Source organism: Eubalaena glacialis, chromosome 4 (assembly GCF_028564815.1).
Source record: "Eubalaena glacialis isolate mEubGla1 chromosome 4, mEubGla1.1.hap2.+ XY, whole genome shotgun sequence".
NCBI classification, from domain to species: domain Eukaryota; kingdom Metazoa; phylum Chordata; class Mammalia; order Artiodactyla; family Balaenidae; genus Eubalaena; species Eubalaena glacialis.
Genome location: NC_083719.1, coordinates 169,283,487 through 169,310,626, shown reverse-complemented (window position 1 = coordinate 169,310,626; position 27,140 = coordinate 169,283,487). Strand labels below are relative to the sequence as shown.

At 50.7% G+C, this 27,140-nt stretch overlaps 1 protein-coding gene and 2 pseudogenes across 1 annotated transcript in view; 2 read left to right on the top strand and 1 right to left on the bottom strand.

Moving 5' to 3' along the window:
* The window catches only part of OBSCN (obscurin, cytoskeletal calmodulin and titin-interacting RhoGEF), a 158,023-nt gene extending 153,173 nt beyond the window's left edge, over positions 1-4,850 (bottom strand). Inside the window, exons 1-5 of the mRNA XM_061190097.1 lie at positions 3,866-4,850; positions 2,450-2,719; positions 1,941-2,201; positions 875-1,183; positions 139-405 (exon numbers count right to left, since the gene is read on the bottom strand). Of these exons, the coding sequence (XP_061046080.1) occupies positions 139-405; positions 875-1,183; positions 1,941-2,201; positions 2,450-2,719; positions 3,866-4,850 (2,092 nt within the window). The remainder of the gene's footprint in view (positions 1-138; positions 406-874; positions 1,184-1,940; positions 2,202-2,449; positions 2,720-3,865) is intronic.
* Positions 4,851-21,045: 16,195 nt separating this feature from the next.
* On the top strand, positions 21,046-22,630 carry LOC133090223 (ATP synthase subunit beta, mitochondrial-like; annotated as a pseudogene).
* A 1,836-nt stretch (positions 22,631-24,466) lies between these two features.
* LOC133090626 (E3 ubiquitin-protein ligase rififylin-like) overlaps positions 24,467-27,140 on the top strand; it is a 42,083-nt pseudogene continuing 39,409 nt past the window's right edge.

The following is a 27,140-nucleotide window of genomic DNA, read 5'->3' as shown; positions in this document are numbered from 1 at the left end:
TCATCCAGCAGCCCACCTGCCCTAGGAGCAACGACAGATCTCCCGAGCCCTGAGACCCCAGGGACCCCATCCCGCCCCCACTCCCAGAGGAAACGGGGCTCAGAGGGGCCCCAGGGTCATGGGACGGGGTCCCCCTACCTCGGACCTCCATGCGGATGCTGCTCTCGATACCATTGGCCACGAACTTGAGCTCGGCCCCGTGCAGGCTGCCAGGCACCAAGCGAATGGTGAGAGTGTGCCGGGTGCCGTCACAGTGTATCACATACACGCTGCTGGCCTTCAGGGCCTGCCCGTCCAGGAACCACTCTCCTGCTGAGGCCGTAGTGAGGTCCACAGAGAAGGTCACCTCGCCGCCTTCCACTGCCTCTACCGCCTTCAGAGGTGTTTTCACAGCCAGCTGGGGGGCTGTGGGATGGGGGCTTCAGGAAGGAGCTGGGCCCCTGCCCTCCTCTCCCCCAATGCCTGGGCCCAAATAACCCCTGCTCTAGGAAGTCCACTGAACAAGCACATGGAGACCACAAACGAAAGTCAGACGCAGGGTGGAGTGAGGACAAGTTACAGCCACCCGAGATCCCCTTCAGATCCCACAAACCCAGTGTGGTGGGGCAGCTGTGTAGCCCAGTGCCCCAGGGCTGGTGGATACAGATAGGTTCCTGCAGGGCTCGAGTCCTGTCTTGGGGTCCCCTGGCCTTCCTACAAAAAAGTCTTCAATAGCATCAGGACCCTGGGCCCACCCCCCTACCGTAAAGAGGACCCATGAGTCACTCTGGCCTCTCCAAGGCTGGGCCACACTCTGGGTCTGGGTGATTCAGGGGCAGATGGCCCCACAGGTTGTCACCAGGGTGCCGGGGAGAACAGAACCTTCCACACTTACCCAGGTGTACAGTTCCCGGGAACTCGAGGTAGGGGCTCTGGCCAAATCTGTTCACAGCTGACACCCTGAACTGGAATTCCCCCTCCTCGGCCACGCCAGCCACAGTCAGCTCAGGCATAGCCACCCACTTGTCTTCATGGCACCGGCTCCAGGGGTGGGTGCCCATTCTCTTCTTCTCCACCAGGTAGCCATCGATAGCAACAGGGCGGTCCCCGTGGGGTGGTGGGGACCAGCCAAGGGTCACAGAGCTCTCTGTCCTGGCCTTCACCACAGGGGCCTCAGGAGCACGCAGGGGCGGCCTTCTGGGGGCTGAGCAGAGCACGGGCCCATGTCACCAACTGGGAGCCCCCTCCCCAAGCCCTGGGTCCAAGGTCACAGTAGGATAAAGGGGTTGTCACAGAATTCCCAGCCCTCCCCGGGGGCACTGCCCTGGTGGTCTGAAATGGCCTCAGCCCAAGGGGACTGGCAGCCCAAGAGGACACTGTGAGCCCATAACCCCAGTCTCAGCTCTGTGGCCATTTCTCTGTTTGCAGTGGAGAGAGTGCCCGGGCCTCAGGGGCCACCCTGAGCTGTCCACGTGGCCTGGAAAGGAACTCTTTCCAGTCCTCAGCCTTGACCCCATCTATGCATTGGGATCTTGGGCTGGATGATGGTTGAGGCAAGGCACGATGACCCTTCCAAGGGTGCTGAGACCCACGTGCAGGGTCCCTGTCCCCAGCAAAGGGCTGACCCTGGGGGAGCCAATCTCAACACCAAAGGCCACAGAAAGAGGACACACCCGCAATGTCACCCCCTACACGCTGTGCTTCTAGAACAACCTGCACTTTCTAATCTGGTTCACAGGGTCGGGGGCCACCAGGACTCCTACTTTGCAGATGCCTAGTGTGATCATAGTGAAGGAGGGTGTCAAACAAACCATGAGCCCCAGAGAACCAGAGCTACAACCTAGGCATTCCCTGCCCCGCACGGCGCTCCCCGCAACAGGCGACAACTCAGAGCAGGGCCCAGTGGACTGTGGGCAGGGAAGAGGCACCCTCTGTCTGACAGGTACTCCCTAGGCCCTTACCTGACACGCAGAACTGGGTGGACGTCCGGCAGTCCCCAGCCACAAAGGCCACCTCACCCGCATCGTCCAGGCTGCACTGGGAGATGGTCAGCGTGTGGCACGTGCCTTCGGCAGTAATGGCCACTCGGCCCCCGGCCAAAACCTCCTGCTGGTTCCACAGCCAGTGGATGGGGCCGTCTGGCTTGGCCAGCTCCACACAGAACATGGCCGTGTCTCCCACTCGCCCAGCTGTCTTCCTCGGGAGCTTTCGAAGGAGGTTGCCTGGGGTGGGCAGAGGAGCAGTGGGGAAAGGGAGGGGTAAGGGCTGCAGGTGGTCAGAGAGACCGCTGTAGGCCTGTCCCACCCCTACCTCCTTCCCGCCCCTGTCCCCCGAGTGCCCACCCCACCTCTCCCTGATGCACCCCTCGTGCCAGGGTCCTGCCCACCCCACCCGCCCACTACCTACGCCACTTGCCCAGCTCCTGTGAGACCCGGACCTTGCCCAGTCTCTGGGCCCCCTGCCCACCCACCTCGCACCGCCAGCTCGGCCACCGTGCGACTGCCCTCTGCCGTCTCGCAGATGTACACAGCATCGTCATCAGAGGTGACATTGAGCACGGTCAGTCGGCGCTCAGCGCCTGCCTCCTCGATGAGGTACTTGGCACTGGCCCACAGCCGCGTCTCCTCCTTATACCACGCAGACTCCATGGGCGGCAGCGGCACCTCACACTGGAATGTGGCCGACGCTTTCTCTGGCACCTCCAGGTCCTGCAGCCGCTTTCTGAAGGGCACCATGGGCGCTGAGGAAAAAGAGCTCAGGTGAGTGGGGCGAGGAGAGGGAAGAGGGGCAGACAGGAGGGGTGACGGAGGGGGCAGTCAGGGGGCAAGGAGTAGAGTGAGGGGAAGGAGGGGGGCAGGGTAAGGGAGGTGTAAGGCTGGGGTGGGGGCAGGGAGCCAGGACAGGGGTTGGAGGGGCTTTGGGGGCAGAAGGTGGTGGGTGGGAGGGCAGAGGAGCTGTAAGGAGGGGACAGAGGGAGGTAGGGGTATAGAAAAGGAGGGAGGACAGAGGAGAGGGAACAGAACTTAAAGGAAAGAGCCCCCCCAAAAAAATATAAGGAGAAGTCTGGAAGAGAAAAGGAGAAATGAGGCAGGTGAAGCCACAGCAAGCAGCCCCACTGAGCAGGCCCTAAGCTGGTCCTGGACAGGCAGGATGGGTTGGGTTCACACAGTAGTGAGGCCACTGGATGAGTGCGAAATTGCTCAACTCCAGGAGCGCACTTCCGTGCGAAAAACGAGGAAACTGAGGCACGCACACGAAGGTTGAAGCGCCCTGCTGGAGATCCTACAGCTGGTAAAAAGTGGAGGTGGGACTCCAACCACTTCAAGAGGCTGGTCTTAGGAAACAAGAGGAAACAGCCCTCCAGCAAATTCTGATGGTGTTGCCTACAGCTACCCCGGTGCCCTGGGGGAGCCCCCAGACCTGGACATGAGCCTGCAAACTGACCCAGAACCACCTTCAAGCTGCACCCTGGTGCAGTCCCAGCCTGAGGCCTCTGACAGCACAAGGTTTGTCCTTGCTCCTGCCCTACTTCCAGCTCTGCCAGGGAGACCCCCTTAACATCCTGTAGGCGGGGTGGAGAGCCTGGGTCACCCTCAGCCTGGAGAGAGCAGGCTCAGCCACTGGGCACCCTGACCATCTCCCAGAGGGAGGGGTTGTTAGTGACAAAGCACTTTGTTGTATACTCGTGTTACTCTCACAAAGACAATGGAACAGAACAGCGAGAGCTGCCAAGATCTCCAACCACGGATTCCTCTACCAGACAGGCACAGGGTGGGGAGATGGCAGCAGCAGCCGCCGCTGGAAGGAAAAGACAGAAGGCCTGGGGAGGAGCCTCTGCCTGTGGTCACTGCGCACAGTGACCTTGCGCCCGGCGCCAGGAGCTCACCTCGCACGACGACTAGCACGGAGCTGTAGGTCTGGCCCACGAGGTTGGACGCTGTGCAAGTATAGAGGCCACAGTCTGACTGCTTGCAGAAGAGGATCTTGAGCACGAAGTTCTCCTGCGCGTCCTCGTACACCACATGTCGCCGGCCCTCGGCCACCAGCTGCCCATCCTTCTTCCACACTATCTCAGGCTTGGGCACACCCATCACGAAGCAGCTGAGGCGCGCGTGCTTGCCCTCAGTCACCGTGCAGGTGCGCGTGCTGGCGCTGAGCGGCGAGGCCGGGGCGCCCTCGGTGCGCATGGCCTCGCGCCGCAGCTGCAGGTGCGCCAGGAGCATGGCTGTGGAGGCCCCGGGCTGGCCGGCTGTGTCTGCTTCCGTGTCCACCGAAAGCCCAGCGGCGGCGCTAGCGGCGCCCAGCGGGTTCTCCGCGTGCACCGTGTAAGTGCCGCTGTCGCGCGGCTGCGCGGCCAGGATGCGCAGCGCGCTCGCCTCGCCGCTCGCCTCCACGCGCACTCGGGGAGCTTCCAGCGCGCCCAGGCGCCGCCCATCCTTGTCCCAGCTCACAGACATCGGCGGCGAACCGCGCACGCGGCAACGGAAGGTGGCCTCGGCCCCCTCGCGCACGCGGATGGATGTGGGCCGCAGCAGAAAGTGGGGTGCCTGCTCGGCGCACGCTGCCTCGGCGTCCACCTGCAGGCCGACCGCCGCGAAGGCTTCGCCGATGGCGTTGCGCGCACGGCATACATACTGCCCGCTGTCGCCCAGCGCCAGGTCCAAGATGGTGAGGCGGTACAGGTCGCCGTCCTGGGCCAGGCGGAAGCGAGTGCCCGCCTCCACCTGCTGCAGGTCCTTCTCCCAGCTGACCTGCGGCGTGGGGTTGCCCACGATCTGGCAGCTCAGCGTGGCATCTTTGCCCACCGACACCACGAAGGCCTTGGGCCGGGTTAGGAAGCGAGGTGCACCGCTGAACGAGGAGTGATCCATGGGGGTGGGGGTGGGGGGAGGCGGGGGAACCTGCGAGTGGGGTGAGGGGGAAGGGCAGAGTGGATATGAGACCCTGCTGTGCTCAGAACCCCCCGCCTTTTCCCCACGTGGCCACTTCACCCGTCCTGGAAAAACCAGCTTAATCCAGGATAAAGCCCTCCACATGGCCCCTCTTCCCCATCCGGGTGCCGTCTCCCCCGACACACCCCATCCCTGCAGGTAGCATCACCAGATGGTTTGGTGGTCCAGAAGTGCCGATTTGCCTCTTTCTGGGCATTTGGGGTCTGCCCCCAGCCCCACCCCCACCCCCCAAATGGACTCTTTTTCATTGGCAGGAGCGTCTCCTCCCTCTCGTCCCAGCGCCAGGCCTGCTGCCCCAACTCAAGGTCCAGCTGAGCACCTGTCCCAAAACACCACACCAGCACCAAGCTTGCCCTCCTCCCTGTGCGGCATCTGCCACGCTGTACCTCATCACAAAGACCTTCCTTCCCTGTCCTTCCTGGGCCACTCCAACTGCCAGCAGGTGTCCTGTCCCCTCCACACACACTGTTGCTTCCTAGAGTCTGAAACTCCAACCTACCTAGTCTCCCCCAGTCACAGAGAGGCCACTCTCTGCACTCTGACAGGGCCTGGCTGTGGAAGCTCACAGTAAGTGCCCACTACTGGCCTGTTCCCTCTCTCTAAGGCACACCAGAGGTCACAGGTTCTTCACCCCAGCAGACTCTCATCCGAGCCCTCTGCTTGGCATGCCCCCTTTGCTCCCCATCCTCCCACCTCAGTGACTTCCCCCACACAAGCGTTTGGGCTCCACTGCAGGCTGTGTGCACAGCTGCCTAGCCCTCCTCACTGGGCATTCCACAACAGAGAGCCCTGTACACAGGGCCTGTCCTGCCTGAAGCTGTCCTGGGCCGGGTCACATCTCACATCTCCTGGGATCCCCCCCACCTCCTCTGGACCCCTGAGGGGGTGTGCTCATCAATGAGCAAAAAATGGAAATCCTGCAGCTTGGCGGGTGGGGGCTCCTCCAGCACACAGGGCTGCCCACGCCCCCTCGCCCTAAGTGCCTGCCTCCTTCCCCCAGGAATTGGAATGGGGAGGGTCAGGGGCAGTCAGTCAATGGTGTGTCTGTGGAGGACAATCAGAGAATCCCCCAGGAAGAGCCAAGGAGTTCCAGGCTGGGAATGGGCAGGCCGGCTAGCCAGGCCCAAATGGGGTTCCTGCAGGTAACGTAGTCACTCTGCAGATCTTAGCTGAGGCTCCACTGGCTGTGGCTCTGCCGACTGGACCCCTTGCAGGGATGGGGCTGGCACCATCAATGCCAAAGTCCCCAGGCTGACTCTGGCCTCTGCCCACTCCAGGTTGGGCACCGCTGGCCCCCAGCACAGGTGGGTGAGGTGAAACTGGGCCTTGCCTACACAGGGGCTTCTGTAAAGAGAGCCAGCACAAATGGACCCCACAGGGCCCTGGGCTGTCCCCAAGTGACTTGACTCTCTTCACCCCAGGAGCCGGGCCATCAGCATGGGCTGGCCATCCGCATGGGCTGCCCACCGTGGGACAAACGGGGCAATGTCCCCGGACCCTCCAGCTCCCCATCCTGTGATTTAGGACCTAATCCCCTTAATCCCCCTCAAGGAGGTGAGCTGGGACCATCCTGCTGACTCACTGTGCAGTCAGCACCTCTGCCCCGCCCCCAGCTCCCCCATGGCCTGGCTGGGCTCTTGGCCTGGGAAGGACCTGGGCAGGTGGCCACCCGCCTCCATGGACACCCTCCTGGGCCTCAGTGTCCCTCTGTGGAAAGATTACTTTGACACCAGTTCCCCAGGGCCCTGAGTTCTGGGCTCTTCCCAGCACACCACCGCCTCCTGAATTACACAGTAGCTCTGTGGGTTCCCCAAGGAAGGACATGGCATCCTCCCCTGCCACACCCAGAGCAGCTGTGGGAGACAACTGCTCTGAGCTCATAAGCGAGTATGTGCAGGGGGCAGGGAGTCAATTCCACAGCTGGCAGCCTCTGGGGGCCAGGAGGACAGGGATGGGGAGGGAGGTCTCATCTCTGTACATGCTTAGGGGGAGCCAGCTCTCAGCAGGTGCAGAAGGGTGGGCAGAGACCCCTAGAACCTCTAAAGCCACCGGGGATGCGTTCCCTGTCTAGCGCCTATATGCCCCACCTTCACTGCGGCAGACCCATGGAGGTCTAAGGGGGCTCACCCAGACAAGACACCCCTTGACACCCATACCAGGCAGGCACCCCCACTGGGCAGCAGGGCCAAGGCACCCCAAGGTATGCCCCAGGACTCTGGAGCCGCCTTCATCCAAGCTGAGTGTGGGGCGGCGACCACCCAAGGCCCCTCTGGGCACAGGGTCACCTGCAGTGTCCTCCTCCTCCCCCTGCCATGTTGGGGGCTGGGGCTACTGGAGCTGCAGCCACAAGGGCAGAACAGGAGTTTCAGGAGGAGAGACTGGGCCAGGACCTCAACCCCAGCTTCTCAAGGAAGCCCCTTCCTCTCACAGATGCCCACCTGGGAAGGCAGTTCCCTGTGGACCCCGCTTGGGCTCCTTAGCCCCTTGGAGGCCCCAGCTTGGCACTGGCAGGACCTTCACTCTGAGGCCAAGACCCTCCCCCCTTGCAAGCCTGCCAGGGAGCCTTGTGGCTGACCCATGCCACACCCACAGCCCCTCCACACTTGCTTTTCCAGAACTTGGGGTCCTTATGGGTCTTGGGTCATTTTCCAGATGAGTCCAGAGTGAGAAGTGGCTCACAGCCTCACAGCAGAACCTTGGGCGGCCCCCTCCCAGAAGCCCTGTCCCCCCAGCTTGCCCCCAACCCTGTGGCCCCCACACCCTTCCAGAAAAGACTTCAAAGGGCAGCTCCCGCAGACTGTACCTTCCCCTGAGACCCCTGGGCCTTCCAGCTTCCTGAACTCCAGGGGAAATTCTTTCCTGGAGTCAGGTATCACTGGCCCTCTGGCTGTCCCCTCCGCTGAGCCAACAGGCCCAAAATAGCCCCAGCTGTCAGCGGGCATCCATCTCAACAGAGCTGGGGGCAGGGCCAGCCAGACCCTCAGGACACTGGGCAAAGGAGGAGGTGGGTGCTTCTGACGCCCCCCTCCTCCCCCAGCTGCTCCCTCCCCACATGAGGGTCTGGCTCAGCTCACCAATGGGGCAGGGGCTGGAATCCATGGCCCCAACCCCAGGGGCAGCACCGCCTGGCTGAAACCCTACCCCAGGTCCCTCCATCCCCCGGAGCCGTGACCTTCAGCAGAGCTGTCCTCAGGGGCACTGGATGGCCCCCCACCCTGCCTGCTCTCTGCCTCCTCACCTGTCTCTACCAGGGGCACTGGGCAGCACCCAGGCGAGGCGCTCAGATGCTGGGGCAGGGGCTGCTGGGTCTCACCTCCCTCCGAGGGCCCAGGACCGACAAAGCTCCCGCCCAGCAGCCCTCACTCCTGCCGGTCCTCAAACTGGACAGGGACAAAAGGACAGGCGGGTGCTATCAGCTGAAGGAGACTGGGCCCGCCCCCACCCCGCCCCCACCACCGCCAGCCCGCCCAGCCCAGCTCCAAAATAGCCTGGGTGTCACTGCCCCAGATTTGGTTTCACCCCTGGCCCCAGGGAGGCAAAGGGCAGAGGCTCGGGGCGGCTGGGGGAGGAGGCCTGTGTGTTCCAGTAATGGTGGGGGTGGGGCAGGGGCCCCAACTCGTGAGGACCCCTGCTCAGACCAGCATCCTGGAGTGCAGGGAGGGAAGGAGAATGGGGGATCCATTACCACCCCCCGGGGCACCCAGGACCATCCCCCAGAGGGGAACAGAACCACCACAAGATGACCAGTCACATGAGAGTCCTGCAGCCTCTTGGTAGAGGCAAGCAGCTAGGAGCCCAGCACAGGTCCCCAAGGGTCGGCGCCCCTCGACCCTAACCACACACGCGACTGGGGTGGGTTCTTTATCCCTGGTCACTCCTGGCAGCACCTGGCCTGGCTGGGTGTCCATGGCATCTTTACATGGGAGTGAGGGTCCCTGACACCCCATCCTGAGACCTTCACTTCCCAGGGACTAGGGACCCAGCCCCAAGGGGTGGGCAGGCAGGACAGGGGCAGGTGGTGTGGGTGGCACATGATGCTTCACGCCCCAGGATGGCTGACCCCCATCCCCATGACTCCGGCGCAGGGACAAGGGTGAATGGGATGCTGGGCCCACCGAGGAGAGAAGGTGGGCTTCGCTTAGCAGGGGCCTAATGGGGAGCCAGAGAAGGCCATCTGGTAGGAGTCCTGGGGCCTCTCTTGGGAAGAGGCTGACCCACCAGGGTTAGGCGGTGGGGGAGCTGCTCTCTGCCCACCATCACCCCCCGCTCCTGAGCCAGCACCAGCGCATTATGTTCCAGCCCGGTACCCACAGCCTGGGGGCTGAGCCACGTCCTCACCCCATCTATGCCCTCTACACCCAGGCCTGTATCCAGTGGGAAAACCCAGGCTCTGAGCACAGACCAGTACCTGAGCTACCCAAAGTCTCAGTCAGCTCAGGCCACCAAAACAAAGACCACAGACTGGGGGACTTAAACACAGACATTTATTTTAGAGTTCTAGGGGCTGCAAGTTCGACATGAAGGTATTGGCAGGTTCCATGTTGGCTAACAGAATTTCTTTCTGGTAAACAGATGGCACATTCTCTCTGTGTCCCAACTTGGCGGAGAGAGTGAGCTCTGACGTCTCTTCCTCTTCTCATAAGGGCAATAATCCCACCATGGGGGCCAACCCCATAACTTCATCTAACCCCATTCATCATCCCCCTCCATCCCCCTCCCTGCCTGTGGTCCTCCACAGCTCACCCTCCTCTTCTGTCCTCCCTCCCTGCCCTGTGATCCACCTCCATGCCTCAGCTGCTCTTAGGACCAGCCCGACTCCACTCTGCTTGCAGACAGATCCCTGGTCACCAGCTACAGCCAATGGACCCACACATCACTGTGCACTTGAAAGATGTCAGCTCTCCTGGGTGTTCTCCATCTCTGCAGAGAAGGTGCCTAGTGCCCAACCAATGTATTTTTCAACAATCCACATACTTGCTGCACCCCATGGAAACTGCATCATCCACCCTCATCATCCTTGGCAGGGAGAGTGGATAACATCACCCACCAGGTCATCTTGGACTATGAGTCACCCACCTGTCAATCTGGGGGCCACAGGCTTCAAGGGTCCTGGGCCCTATCTATCTTCTCTACCTGGCCTGAGACCCTTGTGCTAACATTCCCATGAGTAGAGTAAATGCAAAACCAAGTGGGTCCCCCAGGGTGTCTCAAATGTTATCATGTACAAGTCCCGTGTGATCATGTCAAAAGTCTGTGGTTCCAGTGCAATTGTGAAGATGAAGTTGTATATTCTGGGAGAGAGAGGGTTTTATTTCCCTTCTGAATGTTTTAAATGCTTGACCAGCTTGTGAATAACACAGATGAAGGAAATGCAAACTCCCATATGGAAAACAAACACACAATAACACTTTGCAGTGTTTCATATCAAGAGTTTATTGGATCTTCCCCAAAATGGTGTTTTTAAAATTTTACTGCAGAGAGACCTGAGGCTCAGAGAAGTTAGAATGATTTGCTTATGTTTATACAACTGACAGTGCTTATTAACAAAGTTTCTCCTGAGAATAAATGACAAACAGCCTGTAAGACCAGGGAGATGTAACAACTCAATGTATCACCACAGCCTGTATAACATCCTGGAACAAAAAGGGGACATTAATGGGAAAGCTGGTGAAATCCAAATAAAGTCTGGAGTTTGGTTTTGAAAAGATGTGTAAATGGTTAAAAATTCCTTGGCAGGGGGCTGGGGGTGGGGATGCAAAAGCAAAAAGTTTGAAGAGAGATGACCAGGTGAAAATTCTGCACGTATGTAGGTAGATAAGGGTTTTTAAATCATACTATTGCTTTTAGTGGAGAAACTTTGGAAAGAACCTAAATGCCCACCTATATTATAATGGATAAAGAAATGATTGTGTCATTGGGCAATGTGTGCTACACATCAGTTTAAAAAATGAACTGGAATTGTATCCACTGGGCTAACTCTAAAAAACATAATGTCAGTAAATAAATTAAGTAATCAAATGAAAAGAAAAAAACAATCCAAAGTCAGGAGCTCGCATTTCCCCGAGCCTCTGTTGGTTCCTGGTGTGCCCACCGCCTCCCCTTGGCCACAAGAGGCTAAACCTACAGCTGGAAGCTGAGGGAGGGGGAGGAGGGGCAGGTGGAGGGTCAGAGAGGAGCTGAGGCCAGAGCTAAGCAGGGGAGAAGAATGTGCCGGAAACACAAGGGAGGGAGGCCCTGCCAGGCAGGACAGCCTAGGTGAGGATCGCAGGACCTGTAGAGACCTCCTGGGGCCTTCGTCTGCCCACAGGACCTTTGGGACCCTGAGCTCAGAAGTGCAGACCCCGGAAACAGCTCCAGGATGTCCTCCCCCTGGCAGGACTAGAAGGGGGCCTGGGGTTGAGGGGCCAGGAGGAAGAGAGGAACCCAAGGGATATCCTGGGCTGACTGCTGACCACCGGCTGTGCAGACCGGCAGTGGGAGAGGCTAGCAACCAGGCCTGGCTCTGCACAGGTGATGGCCTTGCTCATCAGGTGGAAGGAAATGGGGGGCACCAAGAAGAGGGAGCTGGCTCTGGGCATACTGGACTGGACAGGCCTCTGGGAGAAGGCGTCCATGGGCCCCCGGGGACGAGGAGAGCTGGCACTGTGAGAGGCAAGGCCAGAACTCCAGGGGCACTCACATCCAGAGGAGAGAAACCAAAGGGGTGAGGGGCTTATCAGCACCCCATTTGTCTTGCCATCCACATGGTGGACTGTCTCCTTTTGGATCTGAGTGCACACCCCATGCCAAGGCTGGAATTGTCCTGGTCCCCACCTGGGGACCTCGTTCCAGGATGTGTGCCAGTCACCTCCAGGCCTGAGCTTAGCGTCCCCGCCAGGACCACAGTGAGCCCCAAGATAGGGGACTGCTTTCTCCAGTCCAAGGACCCCAACTGCCCAGGGGCCAGGCCCACGGCAAGGCGGCTACAAAACCCAAGAGGCAAGACAAGTGCTACTGAAAGGAGGTTATCGCAAAATTGCACCGTGTGCAGTGCAAGAAATGGTGAGGCCCAAACTTGGTTTCAAGAAAATGCTACACAAGAGACCACAGTTATTTGGAAGATGAAACACCTGATTTCCTCAGCAACAGCCACAAAAGGTTGTCTCAGTGATTGATAGCTTTCCAAGATGTTAGGAGAACTGACAGCAGAGAAAACAATAAAATGGATCATGCTTGACATCATGGTCGGTGTAGGTAAGACTGGCTTTTAGTGGAGAAGCCTCGAGAATCACCAGGGAGTAAATACGTGCCCAGGGCAGGAACGGAGCCCACCATCACCCACGTTCCAAGGTCAGAAACCACAAAAGGACTGAGAAAAACATCCAGAAAACTCTTGGTAAATTGATAACTGTGGTTATCATTAGAAGTGGGGGAGTTTTAACTTGACGTACTTGTATATTATTTAAAATTTGAACACCAAGCATGTATTCCTTTGCAAGAAAAAGAAGTGAAAGACAGGACTTCCCTGGCAGTCTAGTGGTTAAGACCCTGCACTTCCACAGCAGGGGGCAGGGTTCGATCCCTGGTCGGGGAACTAAGACCCCACATGCTGCACAGTGTGGCAAAAAAAAAGAAAAAGAAAAAAAAGAAGTGAAAGACAAAAATGAGTTCCAGGAAACTGAGTGGCTGTGGGAGTTCCCTGGGGTGCAGGTCTCCTCACCCGCCCCTTACTGACAGCCCCCCCACAAAGGTGACTCAAGAGTGGAGCAGAGTGGACACTCCACCAAGACCACGCAAGAGACAAAGTCCAGCTGTCCCAGGGGGTGGGAAATGCAGATTCTAAATAAAGCTTTCTGTAAAGTGACACTGCAATGTTTTAATGGAAACACCAGCTTTCATTTCAACTAGGCTTAATACAGATATCCCACTTCAAAGTAAACTTTCTCCAGTAATATTTCAGGATCAAAATAAAATCTATTTGGAGCAAATAAAGTTGATTCTGCCCCCAGTAAAGTATTGACAATAGACACCAGACACGACAGATTGATAGTAAAGTCTTGATAGATGTACAGTAAAGTATCGACAATAGATACCTCAAAAACTAAAATCATTTCCCTTATGTAAACAACCTAATTCAGTTTTTGAAAATAGAACCTTATTCACAATGTTATTAATGTGTGTTAATTTGCACCATAAAGATAAGTAGATCTCTGTCTTTTTCCGTATGTTGCCCTGGTCTGCTCCTCTCTGTAGTAATACACATCAGACTACTTCGTAACGTTCATACAACAACAATAAAATGTTATTACAGTGGAAAAGATCTCTGATTCCAATCCTCTCATTCTCCTAAACATAGTTCAAAACTGGGTTATCCTTTTTGTTTCCATTTCAAGACCGAAGCTTGGAGCCTCCTCATTTTTATTTTTGGACGCCACTTTTTTAAAAAAAAAATCATCCATTACAAAACTTAGGCTGATTAATGCCAGAATTGAGAAATCTAAAGGAAATGCTACTTTCTCAAACAAAGTAAATTGTTTGGAAAATTACCAAATGAAATACAAGCTCACTTCTGTCACTGTAAGATTGAATTGTAGGTGTTTGTAACAATGAAGGCTCCATGCCCATCAGGCAAAACAGAGGCCACATCATTCAAATGCTTACATCTGGTCTACATCTGGGTACTTCTGGCCGAGGTTTAGAAGAAAAATGACATAATGCAGGGGTTATTCTGTGGTCAGAATTCTGCAAAGCTTTTATATGAAAGGAAAGACAGGGACAGATGTGGAACAGACACTCGAAGGCAGAGGCGCTGGGGACCCTAGTGCGCCAGGACAGACCCTCCTTAAGGAAGTGCACCTTGATTTTGCATCTGCTTCTCAGGTGCAGGCTATAAGCTCTTCTGCCCCACCAAGGCAATGCACACACATCTCTCAACACCAGTTATATACTGTCTTAGCTGAAGGCATTGGCAAAGGCCTTTTAAAATCACACATATTTTCTGAATGCAGTCTTATATGTTTATCTCTAGCATATCACAAGTGTGCAGGAAAAGTGTTGGCTTAATTTTAAAATCCTACCTGAGCCAAACCCAAAGAAAGCAAAGTCACAGCCTCAGCCTCCCTCCTAAGATAGTCTGGTGGCCTCATGAGTGGAGAAATGGGCCTTCACCTGCAGGGGGGCCTGACCTTCAGTCTCACCCTGAAGGCTGTCCCTCCCATGGGGAGTCAGCTGTGCCCACTCGCATTCAAACAGGTGTGTGTTTGGGACAAGCAATTTGGTGCCTTTCTTCATTGGCAACCCAGGCAGGAACAAATTTAGAGATCCCTTTATTCCAGAAGGAATCTGAGAGAGCTCTGAGCCCACAGTGCAGACCTAATGGACTCTCAGAGGGGGCTGGTTTTAGACTAAATGTTGTTCCATCAATTAGGGGCAGCACAGCATGACACTGGGAGATAAACCAGCTGCCACAGACTAAACGTTTGTGTCCCCCCAAAATTCATATGCTGAAATCTAACCCCCAGTGTGTTGATATTAGGAGGTGAGGCTTTTGGGAGGTGATTAGGTCATGAGGGTGGAGCCCTCAGGAATGCGATTAGTGTCCTTATGAAAGAGACCCCAGAGAGCTCCCTTGCCCCTTCCACCACAGGAGGACATAGTAAGAGGTTGGCCGCCTATAAACCAGGAAGCAAGCTCTCACGAGACACCAAAACTGCCAGGACTTTGATCTCAGACTTCCAGCCTCCAGAACTGTGAGAAATATATGTCTGTTGTTTATAAGCCACCCAGTCTATGGTATTTGGCTATAGCAACCCGAAATAAGAAACCAACTACAGAAGCAGTTATTGGAAAGGCCACACCTGCATGCTCAAAATTGTAGTTTTCACATCCTCATGACGAAGAATTTCATGAAAAGATTCTTAATGGATTAAACAACTTTAATTTGGTAGACTCAGAGGCAATTGCTGAATCTTACTGAGAACCAAGTCCGCACAACACCAAGCCTTGTCAGAGAGCTCACGGTCAGGTACTGGGCAGCTGGGTAGCTAAAACAGATCAGGGTCTGTGGCATAATGAGAAATATATATCTGGTCTTTGTCCTGGGTCCTGACACTGAACTCCTATATCCCTTGGAATTTCCCAGGTGATAGGAGTGTCTTTTGTTCTAAGGAGGTGACTCTTGGTGGGCTCCTGGATGGAGGCTGGTCACCAGAAAAATCAAGCCATGATTAGAAGCTTGAAATCTTCAACCCCACTCCACCCCCATTCTCCAGAGAAGAAAGAGAGGCTGGAAATGGAGTTAGTAATGGATCACGCCTCCTTTGATCTCCTTTATTATATAATAAACCAGTAAAAATACGTAAGTGTTTCCTGAGTTCTGTGAACCATTTTAGCAAATGACTGAACCTGAGAAGGGGGTCGTGGGAACCCCGATGTATAGCCAGTAGGTCAGAAGTGTGGGTGGCTCTGGACCTGCGATTGGCATCTGAAATGGGGGTGGCCTTGTGGGACTGAGCCCTTAACCTGTGGGGTCTGACTCTATCTCCAGGTAGTTAGTGTCAGAATTGAGTCAAATTGTTGGACACCCAGCTCGTATCCACTGAGAATGGGAGAATGGGTTGTAGTTGTTGGAAAACACCCCTGGATCCATCTACTTCTAAAATCTTAAGGGGCATTGTAATAGTAACAAGAAAACTTTACTGAGGATACACTTATTTAACACACGTGAAAAAATAATACCATAAAGTTACACGTATTGATCATGTTACTTGCACACCCACAGCCATCCTTTATATCCATTTAAAAATTCAAGTTAGTATTTCAAGCTTTGATTCTGTTAACATCTGATAAAATGCTATCATACAATGGAATATTGTAAATGTTGAGCATTTGAAATAAATAGCTATTTTGCTTGCAAAATGTTAGTCACCTGCAGAAATTACCTAGTGCGAAAAGGCTCTACCTCTCCCTGGGACCTCATGTCTCTGGAAGAATTCTTCTTGTGCCCTTTAAAAGATTTTGTAACCAAGACTAAAGAACCATCACATATTTTTGCAAATAATGCTGGGAGGTGCATCGGCATCCACAGCTATGTTGAATGTCCATCCAATGTTGGAATGAGGCTGGTATTTCTCCAAAACAAGTCTACAAAGCCTTGTGGGGCTTCATAGAGAGAAGGCTCCTTTGTCATCTCCCATTTCTTACCCCATGATATTCACATCAATGCAAAACAATCCAATCGTCAGATGGCAGGGGTTTTAAGCCTCTTCCAACACCTTCAGGTTTGAGAACCACAGGCATCAGGCTTAGTTCAGAAACAAGGTTGAGAGGGTCTACTTCTGGGATAGCAGCATGAGGAGCTCTGCAGACCCACTCCACAGCAAAACACATATAACTGGTGAACACTAATAATAATAATAAAAAAAATTTATAATCTCAGAAAATTGTCCTCAGCGCACATAGCAAAAGAAGAGATGTTGATTCAAGAAAATCTACTAAAACTTGGTAAGAATGATAAGAGTCTGAGGTGATTTACCCAAATGCCCCCCAGCTCTGCTTGACAGAACTCCACCTGGGGTGGGTATGGCCAAGAAGATGGGGGTCCCTCTCCCTTCAGCTCCTGATCAGGGGGTATGGTATCTTACCAAGACGGCAGGCCACCAGCATTTCTCATTCCCTCCAGCTCCAAAGCTGAAGCAGCTAAATTCCTGGTGAGTGTGGCTGAGAGTTTGGGGGCACCCTTCCTCTATGCAGTGCCTACTCACTGAATGGAGGCATGGTAGACTGAACATATGGGGGTCCTGATCATCCCTACCCCAGATCACGCATAGAGCAGAGGTTCCACACCAGGAGAAGCAAATCAAGAAGACCAGAGGCTGCCGCTGACCAGAGCATTGGCTCAGAGATTCTTCCCAGGGGAAAGGCAGTTCACAGAGGGCTCCAAAGCTTTCCACAAAGGAACTGACCTCATTTGAAACAGAGTGCAGGAATGTTCAAGCCTCAGGGTGCTCTTGAAAACAGTAGCTCCTCTTAATTAAGAGCAAAAAGCTAAACCAAGCCAGTTCACCAGAGAGAACCATGGAAAGAGACAGCTAAGAAGAACCTCCTGGGGTAAGAACAAACCTCAGAGACTGACCTTAAAACTGAACACTAGCCAGAAGACTGTGCAGCAGTTTATGGGCATTGTTGAAAACAGCAGACCAGTCAGCCAACAATTAGTGGAGCCCAAAAGCTGGGTGTGATATCAACGGAAACAGCTTAATGGAGGGATCAGGAAAGAGATAGTCAGAGAGCCCTCTGAAAATCCCTGCATCCCAGGGTGACTTTGCTTATGCTTAAATTGCACCCTCTGAGGAGTGACACCAAAGGCTTCACACTGCCGGGGAAATAGACTCACTAAAAGAGGCTAGCTGTATCACTAAGCAAATAAATAGGCAAACAACTGCAAAAACAAGCCCAGAGAAAAAGTTGGGGAATCAGTATCCAGAGTTACCAAATATATTACCTAAAACATCTGGCTTTCAACGAAAAAATTATGAGACATGCAAAGAACAGCAAAGTGACCCATACGCAGGAAAAAAAAAACAGACAACAGAAACAGTGAGAGGGATCAGATGTTGTACTTAACAAACAAAGTTTCACAGCAGCTATCATAACTGTTCAAAGAACTTAAGGAAGCCATGCTGAAAGAAGTAAAGGAAGGTTTCATGATGATGTCTCATTAAATAGAGAACAGCAGTGAAAAGATAGAAATTATAAAATGAAACACACACTAGAGGGGTCCAATGGTAGATGTCAATGGCAAAAGAAAGAATACATGAACATGAAGATAGAGACTGATTGAGATTATGCAATCCAAAAAACAGGGAGAATAAAGAATGAAGAAAAATAGGCAATCTTAGAGAAATGTGGGGCACCATTAAGTGCACTAATATACGCACAATAAAAACAACTCACCACATACAAGAGAAGCCCAATATGATTTACAGCTTATTTCTCATCAGAAACCATGACTGCTACAAGGCAGTGGAGATAGGTAGCAAAGAGCGGACTTCCTGGGTAAATCATTCTCTGCCGCCAAAACAGCGTATCAAACAAAACAGGATCTTAAAAAACGCCAAATCAGAACATTAAAGTAAATACAACATGCTTGAAATTATGTTACTATTATTCAAATTAGTAACTATCATTAAAATTGATTTCAAATCCTGGGCAACGCTTTAGGCCACCTGCTGGGGGAATTGTAATGCTATTGGTTAAATTCTAGAAATTCTCTCATCAGTCCTGGAGGTTTTTTCACAGTGTTCAAGAGGAATTCAGTTGTGATGACTAACTTGGGTGAAAGTCCAAAAATGATCCTGTACTTTGAGAGTTTCAGGAAGCAACACTGATATAAGAATTTAAACAATTTAGGGACTTCCCTGGTGGCGCAGTGGTTAAATCCGCCTGCCAATGCAGGGGACGGGGTTCAAGACCTGGTCCAGGAAGATCCCACATGCTGAGGAGCAACTAAGCCCGTGCGCCACAACTACTAAGCCTGTGCTCTAGAGCCCGTGAGCCACAACTACTGAAGCCCACGTGCCTAAAGCCCATGCTCCACAACAAGAGAAGCCACCGCAATGAGAAGCCCACGCACTGCAACGAAGAGTAGCCCCCGCTCGCTGCAACTACAGAAAGCCCACACGCAGCAACAGAGACCCAATGCAGCCAATAAATAAATAAATATAAATAAATAAATAAGTTTATTTTTTTAAAAAAGAATTTAAACAATTTAAAGTAATACAAGGATTTTAATAATATATCCTGTATCCACTAAAATAAATGTCAGGGAATGTACATGAAAAACATTTTTTTGGCCCAAAAGTATTTGCCAAACCTTTGAAAAGGCTTGTGGAAGATCTTTTTGACGTGTCCAAGGAAAATGAACTTCTGGGTGCCCTTGTACTGGTGTCAGCAGTACAGTTGTGAGCCCTCCCTCCCCGTCTCATGGTTTAAAATTAGAGCCCATGGGGCCTGGGAGTCACCATGGAACTGCCTCCTGCCCCCAACAGCTGCCTTCCCTCCCTGCAAATGCTAATATTAGGGCTGCACAAATTCCTAGAGTAGAAATTAAGGGCCACAATTAACTGGGTGACTTAACTTGGCAATCTTGCCCTTTTATCATGGTTAGAAACTGGACCTTTTCACAGCCATGGCTTTGCTACAAAGTCACGCAGTTTCTTCAGCTCAACCCCCGTATCTTTGGCCTTTCCAAAGAGCTTCAAGACTCCAACTTATTTTCTCCTGGGCATTACATTCTGGGCATCAGTTCATATAACATCCTTGTCATCTCGGCCCAGGGCTGTGCTGGACATGCTCTGGACAAAGTCATTTCTAGGGCATACCACAAAGCTGTTCCAGGGCCTCCACGTGGTCACTGTTGGACCTTCAATGGCCAGAGCCAAGGTTAACACATATAAAAGGGTCACAAGAACAGAGAAAGCTGTCCAAGCAAGAAACAGACCCTATTTTTCTAACCACTGACTCTTGGATGTGAGAGCTCAATTAGGAAGCTGTAGTAATCAAGACAAGACAGTGGCTCAAGAATAGAATAGAAGAAAAGAAAAGAATAGAGAGCCTGGAAACTGGCCTGCACACATTCAGACACTGAAATGTCCCTACAGAGGACTGGGAAGAATTTTCTAGACAACCAGCTCTCCTCTGAAAAAAATGAAAGCGAGATCACTACTTTGCACCTATCATGGGATGAATGGTATCCCCAGAGAAAGATATGTCAAAGTCCTTACCCCCAGAATCTGTGCATGGGAGCTATTTAGAGGTAGAGTCTTTGCAGATGCAATCAAATCAAGAGGTCATTAGGATGGGCCCCAACCCAATAACTAGTATCCTTATAAGGGGAAATGTAGACACAGAGGCAAACATGAACTGAGGGAAGATGATGTAGGAACACAAAGGAAGAAGCCCTTGTGAAGACAAAGGCAGAGATTGTAGTGATACAGTCACAAGTCCAGACCTCCTGGGGCACCAGGAGCTGAAAGAGGCAGAAAGGATCCTTCCCTAGAGCCTCTGGAGGGAGCTTGACCCATTGACACTTTGATTTTGTACTTCTGTAGGAGAATAAATTTCTGGTGTTTTAAAGCCACCCAGTTTGTGGTAATTTATTACAGCAGCCCTAGGAAACTAATATAGTGTCATACACAAAATTCAAGTGGATTAAACATGGAATTACCATATGACCCTTTAATTCCATTCCTAGGTATGTACTCAAGAAAACTGAAGCATGTCGACACAAAAACTTTCACAGCAACTATTCACAATAGCCAAAAAGTGGAAAAAACCCAGATGTCCATTAACTGATTAACTGATGAATGGATAAACAAAATGTGCTCTATCCTTATAATTGAATACTATTCAGTCATAAAAAGGAATAAAATACCGAAACATGTACAATGTGGATTAATTTTGAAAACATTATGCTCAGTTAGAGAAGGCAGACACAAAAGGCCATATACTATATGATTCCTTCATATGAAATGTTCAGAACAGGTAAATCCAGAGACAGAAAGTGGATTAGTGATTACCAGGGTCTGAGGGAGGAGAATGGGCAGTGACTGCTTAATGGGTATAGAGTTTCCTTTTGCGGTGATGAAAATGTTTTTTGGTTTTTTTTTAAATTTTATTTATTTATTTTATTTATGGCTGCGTTGGGTCTTCGTTTCTCTGCGAGGGCTTTCTCTAGTTGTGGCAAGCGGGGGCCACTCTTCATCGCGGTGCGCGGGCCTCTCACTATCGCGGCCTCTCGTTGCGGAGCACAGGCTCTAGACGTGCAGGCTCAGTAATTGTGGCTCACGGGCCCAGTTGCTCCGCAGCACATGGGATCTTCCCAGACCAGGGCTCGAACCCGTGTCCCCTGCATTGGCAGGCAGATTCTCAACCACTGCGCCACTAGGGAAGCCCAAAAATGTTTTGAATCTACATAAAGGTAATGGTTGTACAACACTGTGAATGTATTAAATGCCTCTAAATTGTATACTTTAAAATGACTAACTTTATGTTATACGAATCTTACTTCAATTAAAAAAAATCAAGCTGAAATGAATTTAAAAACCTGACTAAAAGTCTCCACCCCAGATCCACCATGTTGGGACTTGTGGGTCGTGTGCCGCTGCCTCGGCCTCTGAGGGCTTGCGGGGACTCAGCCCTTCAGCACCGCTACCTCAAGCCCAACTCTTACTGTGGGCCGCTTCGGCAGCGCTCCAGCCTGCCAGAGACTATGCTGCTCAAACATATCCATCGCCAAAGCAGGCGCCGCCACTGGGCGCGTCGTGGTGGTCATCAGTGCAGTGGTGGACGTCCAATTTGATGAGGGGCTGCCACCCATCCTAAATGTCCTGGAAATGCAAGGCAGGGAAACCAGGCTGGTTTTGGAGGTGGCCCAGCATTTGGGTGAGAGCATGGTAAGGACCATTGCCATAGATGGTACAGAAGGTTTGGTTAGAGGCCAGAAAGTCCTGGATTCTGGTGCACCAATCAAAATTCTTGTTGGCCCTGAGACCTTGCGTAGAATCATGAACATCATTGGAGAACCTATTGATGAGAGAGGTCCCATTGAAACCAAACAATTTGCTGCTGTTCATGCTGAGGCTCCTGAATTCATGGAGATGAGTGCTGAGCAGGAAATTCTTGCTACTGGTATTAAGGTTGTGGATCTGCTGCCTCCCTATGCCCAGGGTGGCAAAATTGGGCTCTTTGGTGGTGCTGGAGTTGGCAAGACAGTACTGATCATGGAGTTAATCAACAATGTTGCAAAAGCCCATGGTGGTTACTCTGTATTTGCTGGTGTTGGTAAGAGGACCCATGAGGGCAATGACTTATACCATGAAATGACTGAGTCTGGTGTCATCAACTTAAAAGATGCTACCTGCAAGGTTGGGCTGGTGTATGGTCAAATGAATGAACCGCCTGGTGCTCGGGCCCGGGTAGCTCTGACTGGTCTGACTGTAGCTGAATACTTCAGAGACCAAGAAGGTCAAGATGTGTTGCTGTTTATTGATAACATCTTTTGCTTCACCCAGGCTGGCTCAGAGGTGTCTGCTTTATTGGGCAGAATCCCTTCTGCAGTGGGTTATCAGCCTACCCTGGCCACTGACATGGGTACCATGTAGGGAAGAATCACCACCACCAAAAAGGGATCTATCCCCTCTGTACGGGCTATCTACGTGTCTGCTGATGACTTGACTGACCCTGCCCCTGCCACTACACTTGCCCATTTGGATGCTACCACTGTGCTGTCCTGTGCCATTGCTGAACTGGGCAGATGTCTAGCTGTGGATCCTCTGGACTCCACCTCTCACATCATGGATCCCAACATTGTTGGCAATGAGCATTATGATGTTGCCTGTGGGGTGCAAAAGATCCTACAGGACTACAAATCCCTCCAGGACATCATTGCCATCCTGGGTATGGATGAACTTTCTGAGGAAGACAAGTTAACTGTGTCCCGTGCGTGGAAAATACAGCGTTTCTTGTCTCAGCCATTCCAGGTGGCTGAGGTCTTTACCGGTCATATGGGGAAGCTGGTACCCCTGAAGAAGGCCATCAAAGGATTCCAGCAGATTTTGGCAGGTGAATATGACCATCTCCCAGAACAGGCCTTCTATATGGTAGGACCCATTGAAGGAGCTGTGGCAAAAGCTGATAAGCTGGCTGAGGAGCACTCGTGAGGGGGTCCTTTTGGCAAACTAAGTACTCATCCTCTGTGCTGTCCCTCTCCTTGCCCCTAATCCAAAAATCACAGTTTCCTCCATAAGCCACATGAGAGCCTAGACTGAAGACATTGTGTTCTGTCTGAGGAGTATTTAAGGTTTACAATAAAATGTACATCCCTCAAAAAAACAAAAAACCAACACATGAGAATTCCTTGGCGGTCCAGTGGTTAAGACGGCGCTTTCACTGCTGGGGCCTGGGTTTGATCCCTGGTCAGGGTGTTAAGATCCCGCAAGCCGTGTGGCGCAGCCAAAAAAAAAAAAACACAAAATTTTTAGAAGAAAATTGAGAACATATATATGCAAAAATTTCTTGAACAAAACATAAGACAACAGACATCCTAAAAGGAAAACAATTATTTTGACTACATTCAAATTCATGATGGGGAATTCCCTGGCAGTCTAGTGGTTAGGACTCCACACTTTCAGTGCAGTGGCCTGGGTTCAATCCCTGATCAGGGAACTAAGATCCTGCAAGCCGTGCAGCGTGGCCAAAATGATAACAATAAAATAAAATTCATGATGGCTGCCCAAAAGAAGATACCAAAAACAAACTTCAGAAAGGATGCCTGCCACATGTGTGATTTGCAGGAATTCTTACACATGTGTGCTACAATACAGATACAAGGATGTTCAAGGTGGTACATGGCAGCAAAATATTGTCAACAAACTCAATTGCCAGGGGGGAGAATCAAATAAATTGCAGGACATACCTGGCGAACGCAGGATGCAGTCATAGAAAGAATGCAAGAGGTCCTCACCCACTGACATGGGAAGACACCAGTATCAGGGTTCTCTAGAGAGACAAGACCAACACGCACATATATATGCATCTGAGTTGGCAAACTGGAGACCCAGGGGAGCCAATATTCCAGTCCAGGTCCAAGGACAGAAGACTGATGTCCAGCTCAAATAGTCAGACAAGAAGAGTTGCCTCTTCCTCCACCTGTTTGTTCTATTCAGGCCTTCAAATGATTGGATGAGGCCCACCCACACTGGGGAGGGCCATTTGCTTTATACAGTCCACCAATTCAAGGTTAACCTCATCCAGAAACACCCTCACAGACACTCCCAGAATCATGTTGGGCCAAATGTTTGGGCTCCCTGTGGCCTACTCAAGTTGACACATGAAATTAGCCTTCACAACACATGTACCCAGTGCAGAAATGTGAGTTGCAGAACATAGAGGACACAATTCCATTTAAGCTTGGAAAAGTACAACACAAAACACTGTGTGTGGGCACAAACATACAAATAAATCTACGTCTGTAAGTGCACAGAATTGTCTGAAAGTGAGCACAGATGGCTGATTATGGTGACTTTCAGGAGGGTGGAAGGGAGGATACAGGCTTTTCACTCTATGTGCTTCTGTGCCATTAAATTGTATTCAACAGGCACACGTCCCATTTGCAGTTAAAAAATAACAATAAGGTAAGTTTTAAAAGAGGAAAACAAAGCCAATGGGCTTTGCTCATGGAACTCCACAAGGGAGATCTTCCAGGAGATGCAGCCCTGGGCAGAGGGAGCTAAGCGTGACAAGGAGAGGGGGCCTGAACAGCAGAATCCTGGAGAACTCAGTCAGGAATAGATGTTAGGAGGGCCAAAGCCGGGAGAAGACCCAGAGCTGCCTAAATTGGTGTTTTGTGTCCCAACTCTGAGCAGTGTGGACAGCATGCAGCCTGGCTCATGAGAACAAAGAAAACTTGTAACAACAGGAGAAGCAGCAGCCCCCCAAGTGTGCTGTGCAGGAGGCCGAGCCTGAGCAGGGCTGGAGTGAGGGTTAGGGTAAGAGCCATGGCCAGGCCAAGGTGAGGGCCACAGTGAGGGTCATGGTAAGGGTCAAGGTAAGGGCCATAGTGAGGGCCACAATGAGGGCCAAGGTGAGGGCTAAGGTGAGGGCCACAGTGATGGCCAAGGCAAGGGCTATGATGAAGATCAAGGTGAAAGCCAACTGATGGCTATGGTGAGGGTCACCAGGAAGGCCAAGGTGAAGGCCACAAGGCTGGTGCATCTGGGCTGATGGCAGACGTAGCCTCATTGCAGTAGTGAGTGCCAGGCCTGGGGTTCAGGCATTCCCCTTCACCCTGCACTTTTCAACCTGCCTTCAGAGTTGTTTCTTTCAATGAAGTCTTAATCAGAGCTCAAATATAAAAAGCTGATCAGAGTAGAAATATTATAGTGCCGTGGTTCTCAAAGTGTGGTCCCACCAACTTGTGGGTCCCTGAAACCCTTTCAAGACACCTAGCAGTACGGACAGTTTCCATGTTGCCTCTTTCACTCTCACTCTCTCAGCAATGTGGCATTGTCCCAAGGCTGCAGGACCCCAGAGCAGAGAATTCAGCTGTCCTGTATGAAGCTGGGTATTAGAGAGATTTGCACACTAATAAATGCTACTCTTGTCTCTACATTTTGTTTTTTGTTGGTTTTAGAAAATACAGGGTTTTTCCATTAAAAATATGTTATTTATATTAACATATAATGGGCTTATGATTATTTTAAATGAATTAACAAACATTTAAAATTTTCTCAGTTTTGATATCAATAGATTTATCACACAGGAACTAAAGCTCTTTGAGGTCTGTGGGAAAGTTTTTAGGAGTTAAAATAATTCTGAGGCTGAAAAGCTCCCAGGGAATCCCTGATTGGTGCAGGACATAAGTCTAAAGCACCAGCACTAAACAAGAAAGAACACAATGGTTTTGAGCAACAGAGTTCAAGACTCACAGTTCATGAACTAATGGCTGTGGGTGCAAGTGGTAGAAATAGACCCAGAGTTAACGTACATATGTGTGTGTATATATGCACACATGCATATACGTATTCTGGCCAAATAGAAAAGATTTGGGGGATGAATAACAAGAAGAAAAATCTAAATAATGCTTTTCATTAGAAACACACCTAAAACATAAGGATATTTAAAAGTTCAAAGAAAAAGAACAGAAAAATACAGAAAAGGCAAATATTACCCAAAAGAAAACTGATGCAGCTATATTACCAGCAAACAAAATTGGCTTTGTGGGAAAATAGTAACTAAAGTTCAGAGGTCATTTGAAAAGGTTCAATTCAGCAGGCAGCCATAAACTTCAAAAGAAAGGCATAACATAGTTGATGTCCTCTGACCAGAATGTTAAAATTCAGCAACAACAAAACAAAGACAAGCTCCATTCATTTAGATATCACCTCTAAATAACTCAAGGGCTAAAAAAATTGCAGTGGAAATTTTTAAACATTTAGAACTAAAATGTATCAAAAACATGGCCTGTCAAACCAATGGGATACTGTTGAGAAAGAAACAGCCTTAACAGCTTAGAGTAGAAGAAAAGAAAGGCCAAAATCTAAAAGTTAATCATCTAATTTCAGAAGCTAGGAAAAGAATCATCAAACCAACACAGAGAACATATAAGGAATGAAAGAATAATGATAAGAACAGAAATTAATGAATAAAGAGTAAAGAGAAACCAGAGAGGATAAGTAAAACTACATGTTGCTTCCTTGACAAACCTTTGTCAAGACTGACCAAGAAAAGGAGATGGCACAAATAGCCCACATTAGGAATGAAACGATGGCAGAATTACAAACACTGCACAGATTGAAAAGATAAGAAGATTCAAACTATGTTACAAAGCTATAGTAATTGAAACAGCAATGGTACTGGCATTTTAAAAAAAGACATATAGACCAGTGGAACAGAATCAAGAGCCCAGAAGTAAACTTTCACATCTGCAGTCAACTAATCTTTGACAAGAGCATCAAGAACACACAATAGAGAAAGGACAGTTTCTTCAATAAATGTGGTTGGGAAAACTGGACATCCACATGCAAAAGAATGAAAATGAACCACTATCTTACATCATACACAATAATTACCTCAAAATGGATTAAAGGCATAAATGTAAGACCTGAAACCATAAAACTCCTAGAAGAAAGCATAGGAAAATTTCTCCTTGGTCTTAACAATGATTTTTTGAGTGACACCTAAAGCACAAACAACAAAAGCAAAAACAAACAAGTGGGACTATATCAAACTAGAAACTGCTGTTTAGCAAAGGAAACAATCAATTAATTGAAAAGACAACCTACAGAATGGGAGAAAATATTTATAAACCATATATCTGATAAGGGGTTAATATCCAAAATATATAATGAATTCACAACTCAATAGCAAAAAACCACAAACAATCTGATTAAAAACTGGCAAAGGACTTGAAGACATGTTTCCAAAGAAGACATACAGATGGCCAACAGACACATGAAAAGATGCTCAGCATCACTAATCATCACAAAAATACGAATCAAAACCACGAGATATCACCTCACACCTGTTAGAATGGCTACCATCCAACTACAAAAGATAACAAATGTTGGTGAGGATGTGGAGAAAAGGGAACCCCTGTGCACTGTTGATCAGAATGTAAATTGGTGTAGCACTGTAGAAAACAGTAGGGTGGACCCTCAAAAATTAAAAATA